Raw genomic sequence first — 16,848 nt, forward strand, 5'->3', positions numbered from 1 at the left:
ACATCCTAGTGCTTGATGCATGCGCAGAGCACTAAAGGAAGTGTAATCGAGCTTGAAATCATGATCGCCAAGGAGACTGCTGTCAAAATGTACATTGAAAAAGGAGTTATATTTTGGCTTCTCTCACCCAAAACCAACTGGATCACATCAGAAGACAATGAACTAGCCTCCTGAGACCCGAGCGTGACTGCTGTGTACATTTCCCATTTCCTTTTTTGATTTGTAACTAGTAGCAACTAATAAACGAGCAAAAAATAAATAAATTCTAGAGCAATAGCGGGACTAAGTTGTGAAATTTTAAATAATACCAAGCTATAGAAAGTCAGATTTTATTTTTATTTTTTTCGTCAAATTGTTTGTTTCCAGGAGTGTTGGTTATTCATGTTTATTTTTTTTATTTTTGTTACAGACATTACATCAGAAATTAGCATAATTTATTCTGATTCAAAGTAATGGCCAGCATCATCCCATCACTGCCAACCATGCTTAAAAAAATTATACATCATAAATTCTGAATCTATGTACTGCTTACCATTGTGTTCCATGTCTGCCAAACATGTTGAGTGGTCTAAACATCATCTGCAGCCTGAAATTGAACTTTTGGTCGAATTTTAGGATTGAATGCATTTAGCTGCATAGAGAGCTATAGGATGCTCCCTATTTAGTGAATGACTTAACCTCCAGTGTGCTGTCTGTCTGCTTTGGTTTCAGAAAATGTCAAAATGCACCTTATTTCCATCCTAACTCAATATAAAGCCTCTGAAAGCAAAATGTTTCAGCTTTTAAATGAACCCATTGATTCTCAATGTAAAAATGCACAGTAAATGTAGGAATGCATTTAATAATGTTAATGAATAGAAAATAAAATAAACATTTTTATATTAAAATGAAGAAAAATTTAATTTTTTAAAGCGACATATCAAACGAAACTAGATACACTACTCTTTACAACCAAACAGGTTTCAATGAAAAAACGTAGAGGTCTCTTACCAGAGGCACTTTTGTTGGGTCTGCGCCCGTAAAAGTGCTTCAAAGAAATCGACGCCATGCTGTTGTGTCACGTGTCTTGGTGCAGCAGAAGTTTAACCCTTAAATGACAGTACAGGGTCTTGTGAGCAGTATTCTGTCGGTTTAAATTAATTTAAATTATGCATTGCATATAGTGAAGCAAAAATACAACATCCACTCATGTGGACACGAGGTAGCATGAGGTTAAACTACTGGAGTCTGATGGATTACGTTTATGCTGACTTTATCTGCATTTTGGACCTTCAAAGGCCTGCTCACAATTCACTTGCTTTGTATGGACCTACAGAGCTGAGATATTCTTCTAGAAAGAATCTTCATTTGTGTTCTGTAGAAGAAAGAAAGTCATACACATCTGGGATGGCCATAATAAATGGGAGAATTTATATTTTGGGGTGAACTATCCCTTTTAGCTCATACATAAATGAGGTTTCCAAAATCTGAGACCACTTGTGAAAAGGCTTTTATTTAGCATTTTTATAATTTAATAAAAACCTTTTCATTACAAATCATATTATCGGCATAATTTGATTGGAAACTTTGTTTTACATCTTTCAAAGATATACAACTTTTCTTCAAGGTTTAATCTGATTTTTGATCTCAGATTTCCAGTGTGGTTTTAACACCTTTGAAACCAGCTGTATGTATCCTCAATATTATAATATTAATAAAGCAAGTGAAGAAAAAATTCATTCACTGGCAGTTAAGGTTGATGGGTACAATTTTTGCCAGTCTACCTAGGGCTCTGTGCTGCAGCTGTCACATCAATATGAGCACAACATCAGATTAACCAGATTACGTGTTTTAAATGTGCAGAAAACATCACAAGCACACACACATTGGTGAACTCTGGGGAGTACTGCCATTTTAATAGCTTTTCATGGGTTGCTGCAGGGCCCAGCAAAAAATGTCTTTGCTCTTTATCCCTCTTTTCTACGAAATTGTACTTTTCAGACAGCTTGTATACAACTTTCAAAAAAAAAAAAAAAAAAAATGCATTACAAAATGCTTTTATTGTTACCTCCAAACCACATGATGCCAATTTAGCACAGTTTTAGTTTGATTCATTTGAAGTATAAGCACCACCATACAAAAGGACAGTAATATTGTTAGGCCCACACAAATGTTCCAAAAATAAGGGCTGCACTGGACTGTCCTGTCTACATGCATTTTGACCTGGCAAGTGTGAATAAAATAAAACTAATAATCGAGATACTTTTGGCCATACAGTGTATGCGGACACCCACTACTAGTTAACGTGTTTGGCTATTAAGTTATTTTGCGAAAGCCAATTTTAATGCAACACAATACAAGGACATTCTAGTGAACTGTGTGCTTTCAAGTTTGGCGAGGGCCTTTAAGCGAGGTACATAAAGAAATGATCTGAGTTGAGGTTGGATGATGGGATCTGACTCGCTGTTGCCATTCCAATTCATCCCAAAGGTGTTCAACAGAGTTCAGGTCCGGGCTTTCAGCAGGTCAGTCATTTTCCTTCACATCAGACTCAGTAAACCATTTTTTTACGCACCTTGCTTTGATGACGGGGCATTGTCCTGCTGGAGCAGAAAAAGGCCCTCCACAAACTGTTGCAACAAAGTTGGAAGCACAAATGTTTTAGAATGTCACTGTTTCGCAGTATTAGGATTTGTTTTCACTGGAATTACTAGAATAGCCAAACCCGATAATTAGAAGGGTGTCCATATTATTTTTATATTATACTATACAACAGTTGACATACACAAACTGAAACAATGCCACACTTGTGACTGCAATAGGCTTTGAGTAATGGATGGAAAAGTCTCTTGGTTCGAGGTTTGTGTGTGGCACTTCTTCGAGATGAAGTCACACAATCAAGTTCAAATCCCCCGGCCTTCAGTGAGGCATTCTCCAGCGTCATGACCTCATACTCAATCCAATTTGCAGGGTCAAAAATGGCTGATTGAATTGACCTGTACCCTCACACTTGACATGGACTGACCATCTGATATCAATTAATGCCAAAAAGTCAGTTAAGTCTGTGTGTTCTCCATGATTATCTTTAATTCATTTTGACTTGAAGATGGAATCCCAGTCGAATGGAGGCGAGATCTCTTGAGCCTCTTCATTTTTGGGGATGGCGGGGAAAATGGATTGCATTTTCTGACGAAATTCCTTCAGCTGCAATAGAGAAACAAAACATACTGTACCGAGCCAAAGTTGCAGATTACAGTAAAGCTGCTTTCAAATCATGTCAGAATGACAGTACTTACGAGATGAGCACACCACAACAATTTTGTAATTACTATCAACTTTTTTGTATGTTGGAGGCATGTCAATTAACCCTTTAAGCTCGGATGGGCCCGCATGCCCGCAAGAAAATAAAAACTACAGTCTTGACCAACACAAAATGGGTATCGTTTGAAAGCTTAGAATCTCTACTTTCCAATGCATGCAGGCATTATGACCAAAACTGAACAAGTGCTTTGAAATTTGCAGACAAATCAGAAGTGTTCCGTTTTGATCATTTTTTTTTTTTTTTTTTTTTTTTTTAAAGTTGCACTGAACACATTAATGCAACCAGTAAAAACATAAAACTGCTCAAATAGCCATGTGTCATATATTATTGGAAAGCCCTCAAAGAGTAGAATACAACCAGCCTATTTGGTTTTACTCTCAGACAAAAATGTAGGGAGTAATAGCTAAGTATATGTCTTTGACAATTATGTTGGTGTTGCTTATGTGCCTCGTTTTCACTTATAACTTAAATATATACAGAACATAAAATATCACATACCATTACTTAGAGGAGGTGATTATCTTTCAAACGAGCCCACACACAAGGTAATCAGATGCACAGATCATTAGATAATCCACTTGAAGCACAATGTTACATATGGCCACCAGGAGATGGCGCCATCTAAATAACACAAATTCGATGAGGGAACTCATTCTGTGAAATCTTATTACTAAAATCATGTCTCCAAGCTATGCATACCTTTAGTCATTGTTGTGTTTGCATGTGTAATTAGTTTTTATGTACAACTATTATTTTTATTTGTTTTGAGAGGCTTTTGGACACATGGAGACTTTTTTGGACACTATGACAAATAAATGTTGTAATGCTATAACTTTTGATTGCTTTATCGTATCAACACAACATTTTGCTTAGATACAGTTGACATGATTGGGAACCAAAAAGCTTTTCTGAGCCACCTTCCTTACACCCAGAGATATATAATGTCAAATCAGAAAAATATTTTAAAAATGTACGTTTTTGGCTCAATTTGTTTACTGATGTTCCAGCAGTTTCTTAGGCTGAGAGTCTCAAAATTTATTTCATTAGAAAAAATTGAAAAGATTTCTGTACAGTGATATCAAACACTTGACCCTCCTTGTTTATTTAGTCAAGTTATAAGCCTTTAATTCTGGGTATGCCACTGAAACAAGACATTTTTAAAAACACCTTATGAGCTTAAAGGGTTAAAAGGTGCACTCAGTAATTTTTTCATCATTCAAAAAGTTGTACCCCTAAATAGATGAAAAGTACTTGAAAATACATTTAGGATAATTTACAAAAACATGAGACGAAGACTCCAGTCACATCAGAAGCAGAATAAAATGACCAGCTAAATACTATTCACTTTATCTCTGTAATCGCCCTGTTATTGGACATGTTTGCCAGTGGAATACAGAAAAATTAACTGAAAACAACTGCTTTTGCATGATGCTGCATCCGCGCCATTAGGTGTATAAATCCAAGACAACTGCCATAATGGCCAGAGCAACATATAAAAAAAAAAAAAAATACTAAGTGCACCTTTAAAGAATCATGGTGGAAGTAAACTGTCAATAAAATGGCCATTAATAAGTTTTAAGGAAGGCCTTGAAGGCAGCATAAGAAAAGTATGGAAGTGGGAATATGACATTTACAATCACAGGCTTTGAATAGGTACATACACTGTGGACCCCCATGGCCTTCCAAATGGTGAGGCTGAGAATGCCAACTCCACACCAGGCATAGAGTGAACCCCAGCTCAGAGCCCGCAACGCTAATGACGCACCACTTTCTGGTACCGCAGCCGTGCCTACTATACCCTAAGCACAAGAAGAGAAAATTATTTCCTGCAGATATCTTGGCTGGCTGTCATCACATTCCACATGTCACATAAGTGCCGTTTCAGTTATTTAAAGTCAACGTGAAACAGCATCCGCAACACATTTTACATCTGTAATTTGTCACATTTTCCAGTAAACAAAAATGTAGGGCGGGACTTGATTTTAGTGGTTAGCCAATAGCCTATATCACTGTGGCCAATAAACTGGCAAATATTTGGGGCCATAAAATTAACTTACTGGCAGTTATTATGTTAACTGAATTTCCCTGTTGGTATTGCTGAGAAAAATAGTGTAGGTTGGTTACTTGAGAATCAAAAATGAAAATAAATAAATAAATAAATACATACTCATTTTTAAAATGAATAATTAAAAAAAAAACCTTTAAAACATGTAGGCTTACACAAAATATTCTCTATATTAGGATAGATAGCCCTTTACAGAACAATGCTCAGTGGCAAACTGAAGTCTAACAAATAACCTATAGGTGCAATTAAACTTAACCCTGTAAAGCCTGACTTATATAAGAGTTGTCAGAAAATTAGAATTTTTTTTACATTAAAGTCAGCATGAAATGGAAGTTGCGACTGACTTTACTTCCGTATTGTGACGTACTTCCGAGTGAAACAGCTTATCGAACAAGAAAAAAATGTAGGGTGGGGATTCGAGTTAATCCATTGGTTGTTGATTGTGAAAATATGGGCGTTACATAGCGGAATGGAGGCAGATCTGAATGCGAGTTTGCAGTGGACACACACACCCCAACCACCGTGCTGCTCGAGTTAGAGCTGGTTATCGGTGAAATTGAGCAGCGATCTCAACACATTTATTACCAAACTGACAACATATATGCACAAGCACATTGCGGTCTTTGCTTACGAAGAAGCTGCAGCCGCTGAAAAAAAATGAGTAAAAGATAACAATATTTTAATGTTTTGAATCACAATACACCAAGTATAAAGGAAAAAAACACTCATGCTCTGCATCCCAAGATAACTGCATTCAAAAATATAAATAAACTCCAGAGGCAAATGAAGTGTTGTATTCATTAGTGATCACCTCAGCAATTCAGGCCTGAAATGTCTCGAACACCACCGCCAATTCGCCGTTATTCCTCCTAATTCGAAATGTAAATTCAAGCCAGCTGACCCGTAACCATGGAAGTTTGGGTTAAGGAATGATAGTTTTGAAGGAAAACAGGCGAAAATACACTTTGCCATCTTCACCAACAACGACTGACTCTTCGTTCAACTCAACGCAAGGTTGTGGTATTTATAAGAAAGGGGTAGGGTTTAAGCGGACTAAATGATTGGAGAAGTCCGCATACGTCACTAGAGAGAAGTCTGTCGTTTCACGGGAAGATGGAGTTAAAGACATTTTGATTAAAGATTATGAGGTAAAAAAAAAAAAAAATAAATAAAAAAAAATAAAATAAAATCAATCAATAAATAAACATGCATGGACGAATCATTCACAATAAGATTAATAACATGCATTTAAAAAATAGATAAGACTTTAAACTGTTTTTAGTACCATTAGACAAACTATAAAAAGAAATCGTAAAAACAATTGGGGTGTTTTTTTTATTTGATTTTTATGTAATATATTTGATACATTAGGCTTTAAAGGTAATTTGTCCTCCTGAGACCCAGCAATTCATTTTTGTGTAGGACACTGATTATTTAAGTTTTTCTTAGCTCACATGCTACAGTGGTAAATCTTGGGGTATTATTAGAGGACTCCCTGGGCTTTTCAGAGATACCAAATCTTTGAGAATTTGGCCACGACAACTTCCTCTCCTTGGTCTATAAATATGGATTGAAATGTATAACAGTTTCATTTAGCACATTAAATACATTATTAATTCAATATTCATTTTTTCAATAAACAATTTTAGCATGTGTATTGTATGCGCCAAACACAATATTGACATTTAAAAAAGGGAAATTGTAAAACTTTTTCGCTGGGTCTCAGGAACTTATGGTAAGATGACATCATAATAGCTCGTAATGTAAAATAATGAGATACTTATAATGACAGAGTAGGCTGCATATATGAAAATATACAGAAATATTAGTTCACACTTTAAAAATATCTTATAAAAATTTTGTCAGAATTTTCATACCTCTGGGATTTTTTTTGTGGTGGGCATGAATGTAATGTAATGGTGATAGAGAGATATACCTCAAAGGCCTGTTATATCATATTTGATACATGGATTTCAAAGGGGGGGAGGGGGTTCAATTAAATAATATTCAAAATTTTAACCAAGCACAAGTTGTTTATATTCCGCAAATACTCATTTTAAAATGATTATAACAATATAATCATTACTGTCACTTTTACTTTATTAAAATAAGCTGTAATTTATCCCAGCATAATTCACTTTTCTCGCAAGTCTGCCGCCATTTTAAATAGATAGATATAAACATTGAAACCACTTTTTTCACAAATAACCACTAGATGGTGCCATAAACATGTGAAACTTACATACCATAGCTTGTTTGGCTCTTCAGCTTGAACAGAGAGTGAAACAGGAGCCATCAAACATTGTGTATCATATTTGATACACACGGTGTTATAGGGTTAATGTGACATTTTTGGTTATTTATTCATTGTCACTATTTCATTTAAATATTGTTATTCATTATTTCCTTATTTATATTTTATTTATTCTTGTATCATATTTAATACATCACATTATAGTGTCTTAATATTGTATATAGAATTATTATGTTTATAAATACTTTACCTGCCTTCTCATTTTGTTGGATATTGATCATGCAGTATTAGTTCCACTTATTCCCACTGGAGCTTTAATAGGAAGCCCCTTAGAGGACAGGGCGCAAGATTTTTTCTGAAATAGTTTTGTGTGCCCTAGCAATACGTTTTTCATTCCCTTGCAATAAGTTTTGCGTGCCCTCACCATAAACTTACCGTGGTTTTACTATAGTAACCACAAGATTAACCATGGTCAATCCATAGTAAAACCATGGTTACAATATGGATTCAGTATACTGTATTAAAACCATGGTTTCTGCCAAAAAAATAAAAAATAAAAAAACATGGTTACTTAACTTACTTTTCATAGTCACTACAATTTTACTATAGTAAAACCATGAAGAAAAAAAAAAAAAAGGGTTAGCCTACAACAGTCATGGTTACTACAATATCACCATTATTTAGAACAGAAAAACCATTATTTCTGCCAAAAACTATGGTTACTACAGTCTACAATACTACTACAGTTAAACTATGGTATTGTATAGTAAAACCATAACCACTAAATTATGATTTTTATTACCATAGTTTTTGTTTTCCTGTATTATCAATATTGTTGCTAAGGTATGGAGCCCCTTAGAGAACAGGGTGGGAATTTTGTTTCTAAAATAGTTTTGTGTGCCCTCACATTAGTTTGTGTTCCCTCGCAATATGTTTTGCGTATTTTAACCATGGTATTCATAGTGAAACCATAGTGATAATACAGGGAAATGAAAACTCTGAGCCTGTGCTTTCTTTTAATGTGCCAATAGGCTAACCCATATTTTCTCATTTTAAACAGGATTATCAAATGTGAATTTTTATGTATATCATTGTATCATATGTTATACACTCCTGGCAATAAAAACTAAAGAAAAAGTGAACAAAGTTATTCTTCTTGTAAGCATCAAATGAAATATTGTAAATTATTTTAATAAGAATCGCAATTTTCCATTACATGAATTAGGCTGGAAGTATTGTGACCACATTATTTGTATAATATTTGTCTCAATACATGCATTTAAGTTTAACGCTACATGTAATAACCAGAAACACTATGCATTTTAAAACTGTAGGTTACGCTCTTTGTTATTCGTTATCTGTCCAGTATTTTATTAGTAGTTAATATTTGCTATTAACCGATGTTGCCCCAAAGCTCGATAACACTGATTATTTTTCAGAGTGACTATTTGTACCCAGGTGTAAATAGCACCTGCCACACAGAGCGGCTATTTGCACCCCAACAGTCTATTGGCAACATAAAAATTTACGACAAACTGCATTGCGAGTGTTGCTGCAGTGCCGTGGAGCATAATGACAGTGTGCCTGTGCCTTTTCGACCCGGGTTCAATTACGCATTTGACATATTATTTTTCCCATTCTGTTACCTGTCTCCACTCTTAAAATTTTCTTTACTACTATTATTATTATTACTATTATATTGTTTTTTGTTTTGATGCAATTAACCATGGTGTTACTACAGTCATATGGTGTTAATTTAGTAAGCATGTTTAATTTTGTAGTAACAATAATTATACTACAAAATACCATGGTGATACTATGGTTACTGTATTTGTAGAGGACGTCAAGATAGATCTGTGTTCCAATCCTTTTTTTCCGACCCCACTAATTTCATGTCATCGAAGACACACACTTCTTTTTAAAGGTGCACTCAGTAATTTTTTTCCTCATTAAAAAAGTTTAACTCCTAAAGACATGAATTGTAATTTTGCAATATATGTAGGAAATTATGACCACTCATATTAGAATGAAGACTCCAGTTACATCAGTAACCTTATAAAAGCTGTTTTATTCTACATGGAGAGGGTCCGCAAATGGGGGCTGCCATTCTAGAATCACGACCACCTGAATACTACTCGCTTAATCTCAGTAACCCTCCTGTTATTTGACACTTTCACTCATTGATTAATCACGGATGACTGTGTATACTATAAATTATGCTGCATCCAAGCCACTAGGTGTCAGTGTAAGTCCAAGATGACACAAAGAAAAAAGTTACTGAGTGCACCTTTAAGGAACAAAGGAATGGTTCACCCAAAATGAAAATTCTTAAAAAAAATAAAAAATAAAAATAAATTCAGCATTACTTACTGAAAATAAATCAAGGGAAAATACACTCACTGAGCACATTATTAAAAACACCTGGACACCTACTTATTCATGCGATTATCTAATCAGCCAATTGTGTGGCAGCAGTGCAATGCATAAAATCATGCAGAAATGGGTTAGGAGCTTCAGTTAATGTTCACATCAACCATCAGTATGGGGACAAAATGTGATCTCAGTGATTTTGACCGTGGCATGATTGTTGGTGCCAGATGGGCTGGTCTGAGTATTTCTGTAACTGCTGATCTCCTGGGATTTTCATACACAACAGTCTCTAGAATTTACTCAGAATGGTGCCAAAAACATAAAACATCCAGTGAGCACAGTTCTGTGGATGGAAAGGCCTTGTTAATGAGAGAGGTCAACGGAGAATGGCCAGGGCTGCGTTTCCCAAAAGCATTGCAAGCTTAAGTTGATCACTGAGACCATTGGCACCAACAGTTTCTATAACCTACTTAGACTTACGATGCTTTTGGGAAACGCAGTCCAGACTGGTTCGAGCTGACAGAAAGGCTACAGTAACTAGATAACCACTCTGGGCAGTCAGGGCTCCAGACTGCGACTAAAATGGTAGCAAACGTGACCAAAAATAAATGATTGTGACAATAATTTAAAATCTAGTTGCCATTGGTGACAGTAGGGATGTGTGCGTTCATATGCGGTTTCGTCAGATATCATCTTGTGAGTTATTGAATACATCTTTAGAGCGGCAGTGTGTTAGCATGAGCCATGATGTCCAATTCGTGAACAAATGACTCTTTTTAACCAGATCTTTATAATGAATCACCCGACAAGAGCTCGTTTGAAGTTGAGCAGTTTGAATTCAAGTAAATTTCTCAGTGAATCAGCCGTCACTGAGTTCACAACTGGGAGCGCAGACATTTAAAAATAGTAGTCTCATGTGTATTTCCGGCTTGTTTATAATTAAAAGTCCTGTGTTATGTACCAATTTTTTTTTTTTTTTCATTATTGATTGGGATTGGAGTAGCACAATAAACGGCATCTGGGATTTCATTCAATTTACACTCTTGTAGTCTTTGTGTCTGGGCCATAAAAAAAGAAAAATATTTTTTTTTTAAATAATATATACAGTACATTATATATACAGAATATATATATATATATATATATAAAATCAGTTTAATTTATGCACTCCCATACATACACACATAAATACAGGTGCATCTCAATAAATTAGAATGTCGTGGAAAAGTTCATTTATTTCAGTAATTCAACTCAAATTGTGAAACTCGTGTATTAAATAAATTCAATGCACACAGACTGAAGTAGTTTAAGTCTTTGGTTCTTTTAATTGTGATGATTTTGGCTCACATTTAACAAAAACCCACCAATTCACTATCTCAAAAAATTAGAATACATCATAAGACCAATAAAAAAAACATTTTTAGTGAATTGTTGGCCTTCTGGAAAGTATGTTAATTTACTGTATATGTACTCAATACTTGGTAGGGGCTCCTTTTGCTTTAATTACTGCCTCAATTCGGCGTGGCATGGAGGTGATCAGTTTGTGGCACTGCTGAGGTGGTATGGAAGCCCAGGTTTCTTTGACAGTGGCCTTCAGCTCATCTGCATTTTTTGGTCTCTTGTTTCTCATTTTCCTCTTGACAATACCCCATAGATTCTCTATGGGGTTCAGGTCTGGTGAGTTTGCTGGCCAGTCAAGCGCACCAACACCATTGGTGTCATTTAACCAACTTTTGGTGCTTTTGGCAGTGTGGGCAGGTGCCAAATCCTGCTGGAAAGTGAAATCAGCATCTTTAAAAAGCTGATCAGCAGAAGGAAGCATGAAGTGCTCCAAAATTTCTTGGTAAACGGGTGTAGTGACTTTGGTTTTCAAAAAACACAATGGACCAACACCAGCAGATGACATTGCACCTCAAATCATCACAGACTGTGGAAACTTAACACTGGACTTCAAGCAACTTGGGCTATGAGCTTCTCCACCCTTCCTCCAGACTCTAGGACCTTGGTTTCCAAATTAAATACAAAACTTGCTCTCATCTGAAAAGAGGACTTTGGACCACTGGGCAACAGTCCAGTTCTTCTTCTCCTTAGCCCAGGTAAGACGCCTCTGACGTTGTCTGTGGTTCAGGAGTGGCTTAACAAGAGGAATATGACAACTGTAGCCAAATTCCTTGACATGTCTGTGTGTGGTGGCTCTTGATGCCTTGACCCCAGCCTCAGTCCATTCCTTGTGAAGTTCACCCAAATTCTTGAATCGATTTTGCTTGACAATCATAAGGCTGCGGTTCTCTCGGTTGGTTGTGCATCTTTTTCTTCCACACTTTTTCCTTCCACTCAACTTTCTGTTAACATGCTTGGATACAGCACTCTGTGAACAGCCAGCTTCTTTGGCAATGAATGTTTGTGGCTTACCCTCCTTGTGAAGGGTGTCAGTGATTGTCTTCTGGACAACTGTCAGATCAGCAGTCTTCCCCATGATTGTGTAGCCTAGTGAACCAAACTGAGAGACCATTTTGAAGGCTCAGGAAACCTTTGCAGGTGTTTTGAGTAGATTAGCTGATTGGCATGTCACCATATTCTAATTTTTTGAGATAGTGAATTGGTGGGTTTTTGTTAAATGTGAGCCAAAATCATCACAATTAAAAGAATCAAAGACTTAAACTACTTCAGTCTGTGTGCACTGAATTTATTTAATACACACGTTTCACAATTTGAGTTGAATTACTGAAATAAATGAACTTTTCCACGACATTCTAATTTATTGAGATGCACCTGTATATAATTATTTATTTGTGATGTAATATCCAGCTTCTGATACTTAGGACCATTGAGGGACTCATACACAACTATTACACAAGGTGCAAACATCCACTGATGCTCAAGAAGGCAACACACTACTATATGCATATTATACTTTATGTAAATAAATGTTATGTAGATTCTGAAGGGCAGTACTAAATAAAAAAAAAACTTTTATCTCTTATATTTGTATAAATCCTGAAAGGGATGTGAAAACTTATGAGACAAAAGGGGAATGCAAATTTGTGCACTCAACTATACAGTATATACTGTATATTAAACACCTGATTAATGAGCTATCAGCTGTCTTTCTTTGGCTTTCTATCTTGTTTTTGAACAACAATCTAAATCGAGCAATTCTGTGATGTGGCAACTAAAACAGCCATTTGGCTCCTAAATGTTTCAGTTTAGGAGCCAATGGCTCCTTAGTCAATTTTTTAGTCTGGAGCCCTGGCAGTGTTTCCCAAAAGCATCGTAAGCCTAAGTACATCGTAGAAACCGTTGGCACCTATGGTCTCCATGATCAATTTAAGCTTGCATTGCTTTTGGGAAACGCTGCCCTGTACAATTGTACTGAGCAGAATAGCATCTCAGAATGCACAACACGTTGAACCTTGAGGCGGATGGGCTACAACAGCAGATCACATCGGGAACTTTGTTAGGACCATAGTGTTCCTAATAAAGTGCTCAGTGAGTGTAAATTATAAATAGCATTACGATAACTACTGTATTGCTGGAAATCCTGGTACCTTATTGAACCATTCAGGACTCTTCTTCTTAGCCATAGCAAGGGTGGAACCAAACCCTGCAATCATGCCAGCAGTCGCCACTGTAGTGAGAAAAGCACCACCTGCCGTAAAGAAACAAAAGTTACAACACAAAGGGTAACACTACAAAGGAGTATTTCCATGTTAAAGACAACTTATTCAAAAATGCTTCCCAAACAATCTACATTTGGTCTCGACCCCCAGTTTGTAAAAAAAAAAAAAAAAAAAAAAAAAAATTATGTTTAAGTGGAATGGCTATACCTTCGAGACAGTTTTAAACATTATTCTTGGTGATTTACACTTGCACCAAAGAGCTTCATTTTAATTACTGTAAACAGCTACAGCAAATAATATGACACAGGAATTTTAGTTTGGATGATACAATACACAAATATTCCTATTTAAGAGGGGTTTGAACTAGGCGTTTGGAACGACCAATCAAAACCACTGCTAGAGAGAAAACACATTTGTGTAATTGGAATTTTTACTCAAACCCGTATAGTTTTGTGACAACTTCCCCGTGTGACAACTAGCCCCTGTCTAGACTAAGGGACTGCTGCTTCATGATTGATGTCGACAAATAATTGATAAGACTTGTAGGTCTCCATGGCTTTGACTGCATCAAAGAACATCAGTAACAAACCTTTAATCATGCGTAGTTTGTCGTTGCCCTCACTGTCATTCACACTCGTGCTCTCCTTCTCCTTCTCAACTGACATCTTGAACGGGTCCGTCTCATTCGCGGGTCCGGTGGAAACATGTAAGGCGGAACCCTTCAGACACTGCTTTAACGTGGAAATGCCAAATCACTTGTGATGCCGATGTTAAGCCTAGCATTTGTTCTACTATTCCATATTTATTCTGTTTCGTTCTTTTTTTGTATTTTTTTTTTTTAAGCATTTTTAAACCCATGTTGTTGAATGTTATGTAATTTGATTTGGTCAGTGGATGGCTGAAACTCGGCTGAAAAGATTGGTTGCGTCTCAAAACCTAGTGAGCTGCCTACCTAGACAGCATTATTGGCGCGATGGGTGTGGTGGGTGGGATAGAAGTGTTGTCAGACTCAGAGTATGTAATCTTCATCCTTTCGCAACATACAGTAATGAAGAACATTTTCTAAACGCTTCGTGTTCGGTGAAGGAAAACGGCATTCTAGTGAGAGACGTAATCGTAACAAAATGAATGCGTTTTTAACAAAAAAGTATTTGTGGGGACGCAAGTACTCAACCTCAGTTTTCCAAAGTATGCGACAATGGAGAGCGTTTTCGAAGCACTTTGTTTTCAATTGAGGAAAGCTAGGTTCTAGTGTGAATGATAGGAGTAAATGTAGCAAAATTTATAGTCATAGGGGGGCCTGGGTAGCTCAGCAAGTAAAGATGCTGACTACCACCCTTGGAGTTGCAAGTTCGAATCCAGGGCATGCTGAGTGACTCCAGCCAGGTCTCCTAAGCAACCAAATTGGCCCGGTTGCTAGGGAGGGTAGAGTCACATGGGTTAACCTCCTCATGGTTGCTATAATGTGGTTCGCTCTCAGTGGGGAGCATGGTGAGTTGTGTGTGGATGCCACTGAGAATAGCATGAAGCCTCCACATGCGCTATGTCTCCGCGTTAACACGCTCAACAAGCCACGTGATAAGATGCGCAGATTGACGGTCTCAGAAGTGGAGGCAACTGAGATTTGTCCTCTGCCACCCGGATTGAGGCGAGTCACTATGCCACCATGAGGACTTAGAGCGCATTGGGAATTGGGCATTCCAAATTGGGGAGAAAACAAATTAAATAGACCTTTCATATGTAAATGTACAGTATTGTGGACATGGTCTTGCTGAATATTCTTTTCTATTTTTTATTGCCATTACAGGCAACATTTTTCTATATTACTGGACTTTTTGTTATTTGTATTGATTCTTTGACAATGTCATTGTGTGCAAAACAATTAATGGCAATAAAGCACTTTCAGATTGAACAAAATAAATTGAGAGAGAGCTCAACTTGACTCCAAATGTGCCTATATGATACTCAAAATGGCACTTTGCTTACAAAGTTGGTTTTGAGACACCCAGGCTGGCTAGGTGGGCAGTTCATTTGATTTTGAGAAATGCCCAAAAATGTTGTTTACATAGGCAAGCAGCTCCCAAGGTTTTGAGGCGGGTGCCCAAACATGTTGTAGGTAGGCAGCTCACTCGGTTTTGAGACACATTCGCTGTTTATAGGGTCATCGTGTGCTTCGAGCTCAAGCAGTTCACGCGGTGATCTCCTCCAACCACATCCTGGCATTCAGTGAGAGCGACTGCGATCTTTCTTTTCACTCTCCTTCATCATCATCATCATCGATATAGATGATTAAACACCCTCCTCTTGTCTGTTTGCTGTAGTTATATCATGCGGATGTCCTAAATATATTTTAGCTGCATTAAATGCAATAATGAGCCTGTCATGAGACGGATATAAGAAAACGTCTGAAAGGCGCTTTTTGAACGTTACGGCGAATGTTTTCGGTGGATTTGATTTAAACGGAACGCGTCTGACCCACGAGTGGAGTTACAACCTTTATAGAAGCAAATATACCCAGCGACATGCTTTTGTGTGCCGTGGAGGGCATCCTGTTGTGTTTAGGATAACATCTGCAATGGAGTTGTGCAAACAAACATGTGCATCAAACACGCGGATCTTATTTCATTGCCTTCGTTTTGGATGTAAAGGACAGTTTAATGCGTTTTCAATGTAACTGCAGTTGAATAACGAACCATTTCTATGAAACATGAAGCAAAACAAATGGTTCCTTGGTTACAGTTTGATGGTTTTCTATAACTGGGGTGTGTAATGCGTTCTCCAGCACCAGTGATGTTTCTCCAAGATCCAGCTTACTCATCAGTGGAGGACATTTGAATTACTGGATCACTTTTGTTGCTTTATTAAAAGTTATTGCTGGTTGGTTAAATGAAAGGCAGCATGCATCTTGGAGTTGAGGAATCCATTAGGGAGTGTCAGTACAATCAGATCTGTACTCATAACACCTCACCCATGGAGACCCCTCACACGACGAAGACGAAGTTCAAAAGGAAATGGCAGGTTTTTCCTGGCCGAAATAAGTTCTATTGCAACGGTAGGATCATGATGGCCAAGCAGACCGGGGTCTTCTACCTTACAATGGTTCTCATTCTGGTGACCAGTGGCCTTTTCTTTGCCTTCGAGTAAGTGTTATACTCTGAAAAAAGTTAACCTGAAAATGTGCTTCATGTGGTGACATCTAAATTATCTGATTTTGTTAGTCAAATATGTTATTTATTGT

General features: G+C 37.0%; 2 protein-coding genes across 5 annotated transcripts in view; one reads left to right on the forward strand and one right to left on the reverse strand.

Annotated features, from left to right (window-relative positions):
* Positions 1-412: 412 nt before the first annotated feature.
* Positions 413-14,298, reverse strand: LOC127409929 (transmembrane protein 242-like). Its single transcript, XM_051644919.1, has 4 exons — positions 14,200-14,298; positions 13,539-13,639; positions 4,963-5,100; positions 413-3,183 (listed from the first exon to the last, which is right to left on the reverse strand). Exons 1-4 carry the CDS (start codon positions 14,273-14,275, stop codon positions 3,070-3,072), a joined length of 429 nt encoding a protein of 142 aa, XP_051500879.1. The 5' UTR covers positions 14,276-14,298; the 3' UTR covers positions 413-3,069.
* A 1,474-nt stretch (positions 14,299-15,772) lies between these two features.
* Positions 15,773-16,848, forward strand: part of LOC127409901 (palmitoyltransferase ZDHHC14-like) — a 57,280-nt gene continuing 56,204 nt past the window's right edge. For 2 of the 4 annotated variants that reach the window (XM_051644863.1, XM_051644865.1), the window contains exon 1: positions 15,773-16,750. In XM_051644863.1, the coding sequence (XP_051500823.1) occupies positions 16,497-16,750 (254 nt within the window). In that variant the 5' untranslated portion in view covers positions 15,773-16,496. The remainder of the gene's footprint in view (positions 16,751-16,848) is intronic. The other 2 variants (XM_051644864.1, XM_051644866.1) reach the window with 2 other exon arrangements.

This window comes from Myxocyprinus asiaticus, chromosome 19, assembly GCF_019703515.2.
Source record: "Myxocyprinus asiaticus isolate MX2 ecotype Aquarium Trade chromosome 19, UBuf_Myxa_2, whole genome shotgun sequence".
Classification (NCBI taxonomy): Eukaryota; Metazoa; Chordata; class Actinopteri; order Cypriniformes; family Catostomidae; genus Myxocyprinus; species Myxocyprinus asiaticus.

Bases quoted from the DNA above. Each gene is read 5' to 3' on its own strand.
- LOC127409929 (XM_051644919.1), bottom strand. From the start codon at position 14,275: ATGTCAGTTGAGAAGGAGAAGGAGAGCACGAGTGTGAATGACAGTGAG. The intron at 13,640-14,199 runs GTTTGTTACTGA...TCTTTACGGCAG, and splicing joins CAAACTACGCATGATTAAAG to GTGGTGCTTTTCTCACTACA. The intron at 3,184-4,962 runs GTATGTACCTAT...TCTCTATTGCAG, and splicing joins AGGCCATGGGGGTCCACAGT to CTGAAGGAATTTCGTCAGAA.